At 43.2% G+C, this 14,525-nt stretch overlaps 1 protein-coding gene and 1 long non-coding RNA gene across 3 annotated transcripts; both read right to left on the bottom strand.

Annotated features, from left to right (window-relative positions):
• Positions 1 to 244: 244 nt before the first annotated feature.
• si:ch211-203k16.3 (angiopoietin-related protein 7) lies at positions 245 to 7,515 on the bottom strand. Its single transcript, XM_052053652.1, has 9 exons — positions 7,338 to 7,515; positions 6,459 to 6,656; positions 6,162 to 6,377; positions 5,009 to 5,128; positions 4,433 to 4,547; positions 4,208 to 4,345; positions 1,996 to 2,212; positions 1,028 to 1,223; positions 245 to 952 (listed from the first exon to the last, which is right to left on the bottom strand). Exons 2-9 carry the CDS (start codon positions 6,597 to 6,599, stop codon positions 806 to 808), a joined length of 1,290 nt encoding a protein of 429 aa, XP_051909612.1. The 5' UTR covers positions 6,600 to 6,656; positions 7,338 to 7,515; the 3' UTR covers positions 245 to 805.
• A 5,149-nt stretch (positions 7,516 to 12,664) lies between these two features.
• On the bottom strand, positions 12,665 to 14,210 carry LOC127592699 (uncharacterized). 2 transcript variants are annotated; one of them, XR_007960179.1, is made up of 4 exons: positions 14,096 to 14,210; positions 13,043 to 13,135; positions 12,852 to 12,944; positions 12,677 to 12,746 (listed from the first exon to the last, which is right to left on the bottom strand). It is a non-coding gene; the product is annotated as an uncharacterized LOC127592699 (long non-coding RNA). The 2 variants fall into 2 exon arrangements; XR_007960180.1 differs by having other exon boundaries at positions 12,665 to 12,944.
• Between the last annotated feature and the right edge of the window lie 315 nt (positions 14,211 to 14,525).

Here is a 14,525-nt window from a genome sequence, read left to right as displayed (position 1 = left end):
GGCCCTTATCCGCGCTGAGCAGATTCTTGCGTTGGAGATGCGGTGACGAATGAGAATGAGCGAGCCAAGGGTCAAAAAGGGGGTTTGTGCATTCGTGTCCAAGTGGCCGTAGGGGGGGTGAAAGAGGCCCTTTTAGCCCTGCACGAGGCTCCCGCTGTCAACAGGTGCAGCTGGAGACAAGTCATTTAAAGCAGCTGTAAAGTGCAAATAAGTTTCACACACCGCGGAGAAGTGTGTTAACAATCCTGACGATTTTGAATGAATGATTGTTTAAAAAAAAAATTGATAAAATGAAGCTTCAAAATTGTGGAATTCAAACCGTTCTTTCCGCTCAAACTCCGGGGTTGTCCGCTGAATTGCCTAATTAAACAAACAAACTTCATCTAGCATCTTTCTTAAGCCTACACACTGCTCAGTGTAATTTTATTTCATTTTCATATCATAACTTGCGATTCATGAAAACCAAAAAATGCATCCACCTAAAAAAAAATTACGATTACATGATAAACTATCATCTCTGTAAGATGACTTTGGCTTTTTGTATTAAAATACTCATTTCTTATTTATTCAGCTGCACCTGTAATTTGATTGGATTTTTTTATATATATACAATTTCCATGACACACTTTTTGCGGTTGTGCACTCATGTTAGTTATCAATAATTCAAACAAAAATGTTTTGGATCTTCTCTGATCCTCAATATACTAACAAAAATAAAAACATCTAAAAGTACAAAAAAAACAATCAGTCGTCATGAAAAGTGTCCAGGGATTAAGTTTTTGTGTATTGTTGTTGCCATGGTTGGTCAGGGAGACCGATGTTTTCGAAAGGCGCGCGGCCGGATCATCATGGTGACTTTGCGTAGCGAGTAATAGTCCGAGTCTCTCCACGAGTGCCACACGATCCCGTCGGGGCCCAGCTGACCTTTGGCCTTAGGTGTGTAGTGGCCTCCCTGTGGGATGCAAGCATGGCTCAGTTGGCGTTTTGAATAGATTCACACTCAAACTTGTCTCGCTTGGACAGTCACCCTGTAGTAGACCCCGTTGAGATTGGCATAGAAGCATTGGCTGTACCACCATCCGCCGTGGGAGATTTCGGCACAGATGTCGCCGCTGTCGGGTGTGCTGAAGCCGTGCTTGTCGTGGTACCAGCCGAAAGAGTCCGCCGCGCTGCCGCTGAAGCCCGACACGTGCAGACGGTACCGGTGCTCCTCATCTTCTACACTGTGCCACATGCACAACAACTCATTCGTCAGTGAAATTTCTTTTTGAAAAACCATCGGAATTACTAACATCCCTGAAAATGGCAGCGCTGCATTGCTTTGGATTTGGGATCAGCACAGCTTTTCAATAGAAGATGAAGACTAGGCGTGAATCTTGGCTTGAGTCATCGATGATGAGGGAGAGAAATACCAACCTCACCTCACACCCAAAAAAGAGTATGTATTATTTGCAAAGCTTTTTAGCAAGTACCACTTCAAAAAAAATCAAGTTTTTTTTCCAAATGTGTTCAAAGAATGACAGGCAGCTTCGCTATAAGTCTAACAAAATTTGTGTTAGCCACTGTAACACTATGCTCAGATTCAACAAAAAACAGCCTTGTAAAATATTTTGACAAAATTATATATTTTTTAAATTCATCAGGATGCTGGCCAGCTCTGCCCAAATTGACTTTATTTGTGTACCTTGGAAATGAAATTATTAATATAATTTAATCCGTATTTTCAGAAAAAAGATGAAAGAAATGAATTTAGGCCATTATTTTGGAGTGGAAAATAAAAAGCTGCTCTGCAATTTTTTTGAAATGTATTTATTAAAATGTTGTCTTGATGCAAATGTATTACGATGCTGCAGTTCATGCGGTGAATGACGAACACCATGTAAAAATAAAAGCCAATGACCTTCATGTAGCGAGTCAACATCGCTGATGACCCATTTCTTAAAAAGAACTTTTCTAATGTCTCACACAAAAGCGTTTCTTTCGAGTGGGACGCACCTGAAGTGCTGATAAAGCGCGTGCTTGTGTTTGTTGCTCCAGTCCTCCAGGTCAATTCGAAGGCTGTAGTCCCCTTGGCCGCTCAGTTTGTGGATGTGGTCGTTGCCCAGCCAGAATTCGGAGTGGAGGTCGCCGAAACCGGCCCTGTATTCGCGCCAGCTGCGGTCAAAGCTCACAGAACCATCCACCCGCCTCTGGATCACCGTCCAGCCGCCACCTGAGCACAAGCGAAACGTCACGGGAGGCAAGTGAGTGCAGTTGTGTATGATTTGTTTTTAATATACAATTAGGTTGCTTCGGTGACACCGATGTGTGCTTAGCATTTCCCACATGGCCTCATTTCATCGTGTTTCCCCTGATTGCACTGATTCCAGTCTATGTATGCATATTTTATTTTTTATATATATATATAAATGGGTATGGGGTACCGAACCCCCTGATACGGGCTGTTCGGTCACTATACCACCGATGTCAGAGTTTGGTTCGCATTGCCGGCAGTAAGTCGGAATTGTTTCCAGTGGGGGTAGGACTCCGCCAAGGCTGCCCTTTGTTGCCGATTCTGTTCATAACCTTTATGGACAGAATTTCTAGGCGCAGCCGAAGCGTTGAGGGGGTCAGTTTTGGGGGCCTCAGTATTACATCCCTGCTTTTTGCAGATGATGTGGTGCTGTTGGCTCCTTCAAACGGGGCTCTCCAACTCTCACTGGAGCGTTTCGCAGCCGAGTGTGAAGCGGTTGGGATGAAAATCGGCACCTCCAAATCTGAAACCATGGTCCTCAGTCGGAAAAGGGTGGAGTGCCCCCTCCGGGTCGGGGAGGAGATCTTACCCCAAGTGGAGGAGTTCAAGTATCTTGGGGTCTTGTTCCCGAGTGGGGGTAGGAGGGAGCGGGAGATCGACAGGCGGATCGGTGCAGCGTCTGCTGTGATGCGGACGTTGTATCGGTCTGTCGTGGTGAAGAAGGAGCTGAGCCAAAGGGCGAAGCTCTCAATTTACCGGTCGATCTACGTCCCAACCCTCACCTATGGTCACGAGCTATGGGTCGTGACCGAAAGAACGAGGTCCCGGATACAAGCGGCTGAAATGAGTTTTCTCCGCAGGGTGTCCGGGCTCTCCCTTAGAGATAAGGTGAGAAGCTCAGTCATCCGGGAGAGGCTCAGAGTCGAGCCGCTTCTCCTCCACATCGAGAGGAGCCAGATGAGGTGGCTTGGGCATCTGATTCGGATGCCTCCTGAGCGCCTCCCCGGTGAGGTGTTCCGGTCATGTCCCACCGGGAGGAGACCCCGAGGAAGACCCAGGACACGCTGGAGAGACTATGTCACCCAGCTTGCCTGGGAACGACTCGGGATCCCCCGGGGAGAGCTGGAAGAAGTAGCTAGGGAGAGGGAAGTCTGGGCTTCCCTGCTAAAGCTGTTGCCCCCGCGACCCGGCCCCGGATAAGCGGTAGATGATGGATGGATGGATGAATATATATATATTTTTTGTCCAATTAGCTTTCAACATCTATGTGTTGCCATGTCAATCAATCTCCAAGGCCACGGGTGTCAAAACCTATTTTTGTTGAGGGCCACTTTGGAGTTACATCTTCCCTCGGAGGTCCGATGTGACGTGATGTTTCATCATCTCATCGCATTATGACTTGTACACAAATGAATGGATTACTTGTTTTGAAATCAGTTAACTCTAATAGTTTGTTCCGTTATTCTTCAAGTGAGTGTAAACAGGCTACCAAATGTATTGCAGAATCTCAACGTTATTATATATGAAAATTTGACATTTTGGTCCAGATTTGAGCAAGATTAATGCAAGTTGATACACGTGATTTGCTTTTGCGGGCCACATAAATTGACATGGTGGGCCGGATCTGGCCCCCGGGCCTTGACTTTGACACATGTGGCCTAGGCCCTTCAGAATCAGTAGCGCTAGCTGATGTGATTAAAAATAAATTAACAACGGGACCGTTCCTTTAATCATTCGGATTACAAATTTGCCAGCAAGGTGGGCCTCGATGATGTCAGCATGTTTCTGTCGTCTGATTGGTGAATCAGATCGAAACTTGTTCCAGACAACTTCACCTGGCAATGTTTGTTGCCATCTGTAGTAATGATGCCTTCTAAAATCGTGACACGACAGCGGTAGTATTAAGAGACGTCCGTTCAAATTGTCCAACAGATTGAATTTTACGACGCCCGAGTGGACAGATTTGCGACTCACCATCAGTGTCCATATCGCAGTAGACCTCCACCGGCATGCCCGCGAGCGACGGCACCACAGTGTAGACGCCTGACCTCCTCACTCCGTTGTAGTAGATGGAGGCGCAGTCGATGGGACAGTTCCTCATGTGATGAATCGCTACAGGAAGCCAGATATAGCAACTCAGTGGGTATGAAGCACCCTCTGCTGGAAGACAGTTGTACTTTTCAGAAAGTTGGAACGAACCCGGGTGCAATGCCTGCTGGGTACTCATGAGAGAGTTGGGCCGAATGATGTTGATCAAACACCCGGGATTCTTCTTCACCACCTCCACTAATCGGCTGAGGTTGTGAACTTGGTTCTAAAAGGTGACACGAGCGTCAGAGAAATGACTTTCTGAATGCGTTAAGAGTTGTCCAATAAAACAAAAAGGATACAAAGTCAGAAATTCTAGGACATATCGAGACATGTCAAGTGAAAATAAATGTTTCATAAATTTGACAAATCACAGAAAAGAGTGTTGTGAACAAACATGCTAAATTTGAATGATTAAAAAAAAACTGTCAAATGACTTTTCCCACGTCGGGACAACGAGGCACTCTAAAGTGGCCTCACCAGTGCAAATCCTGATCCACACGTTTGCTGTCACATAAGACTGAAAAAAACAAAACAAAACAAAACAACAACACTTACTTACGCCTTTCATTCCCATCTGTGTAACAAACATGCACTCCAGGTCAACAATGAGGCACTCTAAAAGCAGCCGCACACTCGATAACAGCCGATCTGTTTTCGAAGGGGCATCCATTTTGAGTTTGATACCTGCAGGTTAAGGATCAGCGTTCCCTGTAGATGCAACAGGCTGGTGGCCTCGGCGTAGTGCGCCTCCATCTCATGGAAACGACGCTCCAAGGTAGCGTTGAAATGGCTCGCGTCGTCATGCTGACACCGTGCAAAGCAACACGCCGTAAGCTTTCCTTGTGCGGACACCACTCACATACACAGTTACACACACGTGTCCCGAGGCCCTGTTGCCGGCCGGGCGCGACATCACATGTCACGTGAGTCCACCTTTGGCTCAGCGTTGTGTTTTCTCATTGGCTCAGTGGATCATGGCGCATGAGGCTAATCCTGTTAGTTAGCGAGGTCAAGGATATGTTAGTGGAGGGAGTGGGTGGAGGGTGAGGGGGGGGGTCTGCCTGCTGACACATTATGCTACGCCACTTGCTTCTTGCAACCGTATCATATAGTGGAAACCGGAGAGCGGCAGAAACAAGACGCTGAGGGGAGTAAACTGAAGGCCAATCCCGCTTCTGACACCGTGGCAAGATTGGCTGTCAACTGATTCGTCATTCGCCATGGCGCCCTTGGAAACAATGAAAGACATTCAGGCTTTGGATGCTGCACCGGTGTCAGAATTGGGGTTGCAAGACAGTGCACGTCGGTGTCAGAAGTGCTCCCGGTTGTCACGTTGACAGACTCGTCTGCCACATCTTTCTTGGAAACCGATTCCAATTCTGATACATCTTTGGTGTCAGCAGGACTCGAAGACAGTCCCACTTCTGATGGCAAGTTGATGTCAGAAGTGGGATTGGCTGCCCTGTCGACATACTCAGCTGCCGTGTCTTTGTTTGAAACCAATCGCGCTTCAGATGTCACTTTGGTGTCAGAATTTGGACAGTAAACAAATCCTACTTCTGACACCACGTTGACACATCTGCTGTGTCAGTCATGCAAGCCAATCCCAAATTTTGACCCCCAACATGACATCAGAAGTGGGAGAGGCTCCCATGTCAAAAGATTTTTCTGCTGTGTCCTCGTGAGCATCCGACTTTTGGCAAATTTTTAGCTGTTCTTTGAAATCACTCCAACTTCTGACACCGCATTGGCGCAGGATTGGCTGCCGCGTCATCGTACTCATAGGCAGTTTCTCATCTTTTACAAAAGAGCGAGTAGAGCCAAAAAGGCTTTCCACCTGCATCTCAAAGGCCTTGATGCGATGCCGGTGGTTCCGCAGCTCCTCGCGCAGCTGTGAGATGGTCTCCTTCAGCGCCGCCATTTGCTGCTTGCGCTCTTCGTTCTCGTGCAGCCAATAGGAAACCTCGTCCGTGCAGCGGAACATATCGGGGCAGCGTTGTTCGTCCAGCTGCGGTAGCGTGGCCACCAGGCGACACATGCCGTCCTCCATCAGCTGGAGGTTGGCGAAAAAGGGACAAAGATCCGCCGTCGTCATATGTCCGCTCACTAAGGAGTCACTTTTTCTTTGCATGACCTGGTTGGTGTATTCCCCGCATTGGGAGCCGCCGCCGTTGCGCTGCGTGGTGGCGTTCAGCTGCTCTGACGCCGCCCCCGAGAGAAGCACCAGGAAGGCCCACAGAGCCGAGCCCCAAGCAGGGGGGTCAGCCCACCGCATGGCTGCCTACCGTGGCCCCGTGCTCGACTTCAACAGGTGAGGCTCTGCTGACTCAGCCTAGCAGGAGTAAGACGGTTGACACGTGTTGCAAAAGTACTCACATTTGGTACTAAGTGGCAGGACAGATACAGTAGTGTCTTGAGATACAAGTTTAATTCACTCACCATGTTTGTAACTCAAAACCCCTTGTATCTCAAATCATCCTTCCCCATTGAAATGAATAGAAATGCCGTTAATCCGTTCCTACCCCATTTGCTACATTTTCTGCTTAAATTAAGTGGACATTGTGCTGCTTCTGGTGTTCACAACCTAGCCACCTGGGGGCAGTAGGATGTAGACATGTGCACATACCATATGTGGAGAGATGCACTCTGATCCTCAGTGCAGTTTTTCACTGAGGAAAAACTAAATATGCCTTTGAGTATTGTTATATTAAGCGAGGGGATGAGGGTTAAACATGATAAAAAAAAATGTGTACCCCCTCAAAAATGCTAAATTAGCTCTTAACTCATTCAGTACCAGCCAATTCTAGACCAAGTCTGAAAAGACGTTTAAAAACGTCTTTGGGAGTGAATGAGTTAATAACAACAGGGGAAAAAAACCTTCCTGTTTTTTTTTTTTATTTGAACTGCACATTTTTGATGCTCAAGTACGATGTACAGTTACATGAAAAATGTACTCAAGTGCAGTAACTTGCCATTCGTCAGCATTTGTAGGACACTCAATCGAGCTACTAACCTCACTGAGAGACAACCTCCGACCCCGTCCTGGGCCCTGCGCTTTGGTGCAAGGGCCCCTTTCCATGCTCCACGTCCTCCTTTTTTTTTCCCTTTTTTTTTGGGCCGTTGTCGCTCTCTGAGCTGCTGTGTGGCTGTTTGTGTCTTCTGGCGTCTTACTTTGCGCTCTCCCTTTCACTAGACATAGGCCCATAATCCTCCTGTAAGAGGATTCACGCACAGTGAGAGAGAAAGAGCAAGGCAAATGGGGAGGTGGTGTTGAAATTAGAGGAGAGGGGATGTGCATAAGAGGAAAAAGAAACACATTCACTGTACTTTTATATTTCAATTAAGAAGTGTCCTCTAAAAAAAATAAAAATAAACATTTCAAGCACTTGATTTCAACGATTTTCAAAAATTAACTTAAAATTACTGTCATATTTATTCTGGTATGCATTACTTGAGTATGTTTTTTTCTGATAAATATTTACTTTAGTCCCAAACATTTTTTTTAAAGTTGGGTGTGTTCTGTGACCTCAAATCATCTGCCCCTTAGAAAGGAATGCAAATGCGATTAATCCGTTCCTGCCGCCCCAAAAAACAATTGTGTAATCTTTTTTTGAATAAGGAAAATGACACTAATATACTGTATTTCACGACAGTGCAAACATTAATTAAAGAGAATGTAAAGAATCGAAAAGTTGACATTAAAATTTTAAATTACATTCAGTGGACATTGCGCGGTGATGGACTGCAATTATTAAATAAAGCTCGAGAAGGCAAAAAAAGTGCTGCATTGATTCATTGATTTGGTCATTTTATCATACCACATTTAAATCCATGTACTCATTTTCATAGGGGAAAAAAAACATGATTTCATGTTAAGTCTTAAATTGATTTTATGAACAATTTGAGCATATCCAAGACATTCTTTCAGGCTCAGCTGTGCTTTTTTTATGTATATGTACACAGTCACAAATATATGGTAAATGATTCCATGACTTAATCCCACTCTAAGAACACTTAATATATTTTTATGATGGCATGAGGAAATGAGCTGAAGCTTCACAGCTTTCTGTGCATATTCGATTATGTTTTGTAGCAGACCGGCTAATCCTTCTCTTAGCTCCCAAGGGCCCGGCCGGGGGTAAGTGGGTGTACGAGGGGTGTTTATCCTATTATGGCACCAATCCGCTAGTTCCGCCGCTGGCTCCTCCACATCCTCGACTTCCTCTCCGCTTCCTAGACGAGGTGACGACGCTCTGCCGGTGACGTCACTTCGCTTCGATCAATCCGGTTGACTTGATAAACAAAAAAAAAAGTCAAGCGTGTCGTAACCTAATTCAGGTATCGCACATTCACCAAGGACAATTACAAAGACAAAGCCTTGAAAAGCACGCACGACATACCAACTGGATTCGATTGGTGTATTCGGGAGGGTGAAGCAACGGTGATGACCACACGGTGGCACTGTTTTGCAACCTAATGCCCCGGCATTGCCTTCGCGCTCAATCATGAATTGTCTTTACCGTGCGAAGGACACACACACACACACACACACATTCCTGCACTTGCTGCACAGTGAGGACCGAGTAAAAAGGCCTACAAAGCGAGGACCACCCTTTCTGCTTGAAAAAGAAATGAAAAAGACACATTTCTAGACACAGGAGGGCGCCCTTAGGCAATACATTCCTTTAGATTAAATAAAACACCAAAGGTTAAGAAAAAGTTTTTAACTAGATAAGTGAGGACCGGGCACTGGCCATGCGTTCTTAATGATTTTGAAGTAGATTAGGTGCCGTTCACCTTACTAAACATTTAATGATGTAAATTTATAATCAGATATTATTTTTAAACAGTTTATCACCATTAACAGGGTACTGTCATTTATTTAGTTTTATTTAGTTCTGATATTTGTGTGTTCAATACGCCACATGTTTGCACTGTGGCTGAGAGAGGAAAGTATTTTAATCTGTGCTGTACATTACACAGAGAGCATATTTGACAATAAAACTTGACTTTATGATTTATTTTTGACAAACAAAAGTACTCTTATTCAAAACTTACAAGAACACCTGAAAAACTTCAACCTTCAAAACGCACACTAAAAAAACTTGCTGCGCCACAACCTGACACATGAACCCACATATACCCTACCAAATAACTGTGCTTTCAAACTCTATTCCTTTTCTCCCCTCTCTCTCATCCCATTCCCTCTCTCCCTTCATCTATCTCCCCCCTATGTCTCTCCCTCTCTCTATCTTTCATCTTCAAGCTTTTTTCCCAATTACATATCTTTTAATAATTTCATTGTGGAATATCTCTCCATGTGCGGTCTTCAAGGTCTGGCGATGCTTGACTACGACACTTAACGCAGTCATCTTTCCTTGGAACTTTCTTTAATGCTACAAATTTTGAAAGGTGTCGATCAATTGCTGCCCTTTCCTTTGGAGTCTGGGTCTCTTCCTTTTTTTAGTTTCCAATTCTGGAGGGAAAAAAAGAGGGTTATTAGTGGTTTAGTTGAATATAAACAGACATTCTTGAAGTTGTATTAAAATCTGAACGCTGCCTTTACTGATAACAGGACCAGAATAAAAACTATCAAAAATGCATTGATTCAAAACATGTTTTAGGCATCTAGTTTAAAGCAACTTTGTTGACTTAAAAACACCTCAGCAGCAATTTCCCTCAAGGCATGATTCATGAGTGTTATGCTCTTTACATTATTTAATATTTTTCAATATCCTTAAAATTAATGTGGGGTTTTTTGCCAAGTCTCCGCCTTTAATGTCTTGTTTATCTATGTGGGCCCCCCAATTGGGTGGCAACCACTAAAGGGTGTACTCTGACTACAGCCCAATGACCGCTAGGATAGGCTCCAGCATGCCCCAAACTTTTGTTTTCTATTTCTGAAGCCTTCTATTGTGAAGAACATACAGAAAAAACAGTCTTTTCAAGTACAGTGATCCCTCGTTTATCGTTGTTAATGGGGACCGAAACCACCCGCGATAAACGAAAATCCGCTAAGTAGCAAAACCCCCCCACCCTCCATATACAGTAGGTATATGAACATCTGTATGAGTATAAATATTTATAAGGCCAAATGTACTGGTATACATGCATGTTTGTAGTAATTAACAGCACTTAATGCTATATACTAATATATTTAAACATGTATAAGTTAGGTTAGTGTATAAATAACGAAATACAGTAAACACAGTCCTGTATGTTGCTCTATGTGACTCGCTGTTGTTTTGATTATTTTCACTGCCTCTTGAGGACCTTTTGCAGCATTTTCACTTTTTTTTTAATTAATATGTTTGAAAAAATCCATGACACACCGAGGCCGCGATAAATGATAATCCAGCGGCACTGTTGACATTCATGTTTCGAAGCTACAATCAAAGCCTGAACCACTGTGCCGATTTCAGAGCAACATATGTGGTGAATATTATCCAATACGGTATGCATTACCAGTTTTCCTTGTTTGCAGTGAAATGCATTATTTTACAATCCATTCAAATGTCAGATACCAAATATGTAACTTCTGGTTGCTGATGGTGTATTGCAGGAGTGACCAACTCATTTTTGGCATGGGCCACATTGTAGTTATGGTTTCCCTTGGAGGGCCATTATGAATTTTGGGAGACCATATACATATTTAATCACCTCCACATTACATACACCACTCATAACATATTGATGGATAACTACTTTTAAAATCAGAAGTAAAAAATAATGATTGTTCTTGTGGACTTCATATGACATTTTGAGATTTTGGTTCAGACTTTAGCAAGCCTCATGGAATTCGACATGCTTTATTTGCTTTTGCAGGCCACATAAAATGATGTGGCAGGCCAAATCCGGCCCCTGGGCCTTGACTTTGACACCTGTGGTGTAGTGGTATACTCGCATGACTTGTGTGGGATCAGTTCCTGCTCAGTGATGGTGTGAATGTGAATATTTCTGGCTGCAAACATGATTTCGTTGTCGAGAGGTTCGACTGCATCTCTCTTTGGTCAGATTTTTTTTTTAATTGGATTCAATTACAATCAGTGTGTTACTGTAACCAAATTATATCATAACCCTGTAAGAGAAATTGCTATACAATAGAAATTGAAGACAATTTTACAACTGAGTAGACCACTTCAACGACTCGTCTTTCCATCTGCAAGTCACAGTGACTTGTGCTGTTTGAGTTTCTTAAATTGTTATACGGATCTATCCAACAGAAATTCATCTTACCAACTTCACTATGTTCTTTTCGAACTGCTGTCTTCTTCTTCCCAAGAGATCCGTGTCCAGTCTTTTTGTCCTCTTCATCTAAGAAAGTTGGCATGTTAGTATAATGGTAATGAAACTTTGAGTTGTGTTGACGATGCACTGACTCACCGCTGTCTTCAACATCATCGTCGTCATGTGTAAGTGTTGCAATCCTTTCGTTTGGTGGCCCTCCCTGATGTTGATGGTTGTTCTTGGCCATGTGTGAAAGATGCGTCATTGACTGTAAATAATAATAATAATATACTTTGGGTGAATATGCTTTGATGATACACATTTGTAATTCCTGATATATTGGAATGTACAAAAAACAATCAGGACTTGGAGCGGGGATGTCAAACATACGGCCGGCGGGCAAGCAGGTTTGATCAGGCCCGCAGGATCATTTAAAAGTGAAAAAAATGCAGAAAAGACATGGAACGAAAATTTTGAATAACATGCAATTCATGGAGTATCCGCTAGGGGACACACCGTTTTGATCAGAGTAGAAAGACACATTGTTTTGAGAAGAAGACAACAGCAGTCTAAGTCTGTCACTGAGACGGACGGACCCAAAACAGCAGATGCTATCAAGGACATTTGAATTCATTGTCCTTTACACATTTAATGGCACTCTCTTTAGTTTGTAAGGTATAGGCAGGGATTAAATTTATAATTTATATGCACAAGGCTTAAAAATTCCTTTCTTCACAAATCTCCTTTAATCTAAAAGTGCATCACTGTATTTTTCAACACCAATTACTTGTTTAGTGCCCTTGTACAATCAGTTGCGATGCATATATGTGAATGATAAAAGTCAATCACACATTTGTCTAAGGAAATCTAAGGTGCTTCATGAAATGTTTTGTAAAAAGATATGTTCATTAAATTTCTACATTTCCGAATGTTCTTGTGCTTCTTTATAGCAGAGTACGGTATAATTTTAATGGCTCGGCCCACTTAACATCTACCGAGGCCAATGTGGCCTGAGTTTGACAGAGTGAAATGAGTTTGACACCCCTGACTTAGAGTAAGAAAAAAATCTTACTAATGCCAGGTCTGTAACATGTCACTAGTGCTAATGTTAGAGACTCACCCAATCCATGTCTTCCCAACATTGTCTTTTTTTTCTTGACAGTCTTCTTAACTGTCTTATGGCACACCCCTCCATCTATAAAATAATGTTTTGATAGAATCAAAGTTCTTTCCACATGCATCTCAGAAATATGCCAATAATACAGCAAAAGAGGATTCAAGTCGGACAAAAAAACATTACCGCCATATTCACTGCCAGAAACATCACTCATGTCGTCATCAGCATAATTTCTTTCTTTAATTGACTGCATCTTCGGTGGCCTTTTGTAGGTGCCTTGTAGCAAGATGATGTACTCAAATGAAATTCCTTACATCTCAGAAACATAGCAATGGTGCAGTGACAGATGGTCCAAGTCAAACTGAAAGCATTACCTGTGTTTTCAGTGTCCAAGTTGGTACTGTTACCGCCTCCATCATCTTCATCATCAGATCTCGTTGCTACAGCTGAATGTGGCACTTCTCATTCTGTGAAAGATGACATTTACACCATGTAAATATGGATGGAAGACATTCACTCTTGCTCCGAGAATGAAAGGGTTTTCTCATTTATGCAAATGGTCTGGACACAGAGAAAATGAGAGCTGTCAAGGTAAAGGAATTACTAAACATCCATCCATTTTCCAATCCGCTTTATCTTCACAAGAGTCGCAGGGCATGCTGGAGCCTATCCCAGCTGTCTTTGGGAGGTCAGCGGGGGACACCCTGAACAAGTTGCCAGCCAATTGCAGGGCACACAGAGACAACCATCTCAAACTCACACCTGGGGACAATTTAGAGTGTTCAATCGGCCATGCATGTTATGGGAATGTGGGAGGAAACCGAAGTACTTGGAGTAAGCCCACGCAGGTATGTGGTGGGAAAAATAAGCAAACGCCACATAGGAAGACTGGGACCGGAATTGAACCCTGCACCTTTGCACTGTGAGGTCGACATGCTAACCAGCTTTAATCAGTTGTAGTTTAACGGTATTAGAACGGCATCGATCGCATGTTATCACTAACTCCCTTTTTGATTAAAAGTTCTGTCTTTGATCATTGTTCGTTACTTTTAATCCACAAGACAGATGTGTGTCAGAACAGCACACGTGTGAGGATAGTGAGAGGGAGCTGCCTGTCAAGTTGCTGCAACATTCCCCCAAATAACTCGACATACATATGTGTGTGCTTTTGTCTGCTTATTGTTATCATTGAAAAAAAGGTCCTGGTTAAAGGTGCCAGAGGCAGAGGCAACTGGGATCAATTGGTGTCTAACTAAAAATTGTTGTAACTTAGAAGTAGGTCATTTGGTCAACACTAGGTCTAATGTTTGAATGTGATTAATTTGAAATGATTCAAGGTTTCTATATTAATTTCAAGCATGAACTCTAGAGCATATATTGGCATCCCTCTTCCTGCTATGACTACTAATGTTATTTTTATTACATACCATCTTGAGCTTCCTGTCGTCTCCCTGGATCTGGTCTTCTCTTTTTGCCACTTTTCAGACCTTTGGTTGAGGTGGCTGCATGTGCTCTTCCTTTTGAAATATTCACAGTCAGAAATCAGAAAACAATTTTACACTAAAATATGAAGGTAAAAGAAAATATGCCAATAAAGACGTGCACACTGTCGTGGAAACAAAGACAGAAGGAGAAAAGAATAAATGGAAGGGGATGACTTTAAAAATATATTAATTTACATACCAGTGATAACAGAGTCCAGGATTTGCAGACTCGTTCCCTTCAGCGACTCTGTCCCAGGTTCCATCGCAAACAGTAGTTTGGCAATCTTGGCCACTTGGAAAGTTTTATCGGTCTGCCGATAAAACTCACAATGGACTCTAATGTCGTGTCCCATAAAACGAGCAACTTGCTCGA

This window comes from Hippocampus zosterae, chromosome 19 (genome assembly GCF_025434085.1).
Source record: "Hippocampus zosterae strain Florida chromosome 19, ASM2543408v3, whole genome shotgun sequence".
Classification (NCBI taxonomy): domain Eukaryota; kingdom Metazoa; phylum Chordata; class Actinopteri; order Syngnathiformes; family Syngnathidae; genus Hippocampus; species Hippocampus zosterae.
The sequence above is the reverse complement of the archived record's forward strand: the minus strand, read 5'-3'. Positions and strand labels throughout refer to the sequence as shown.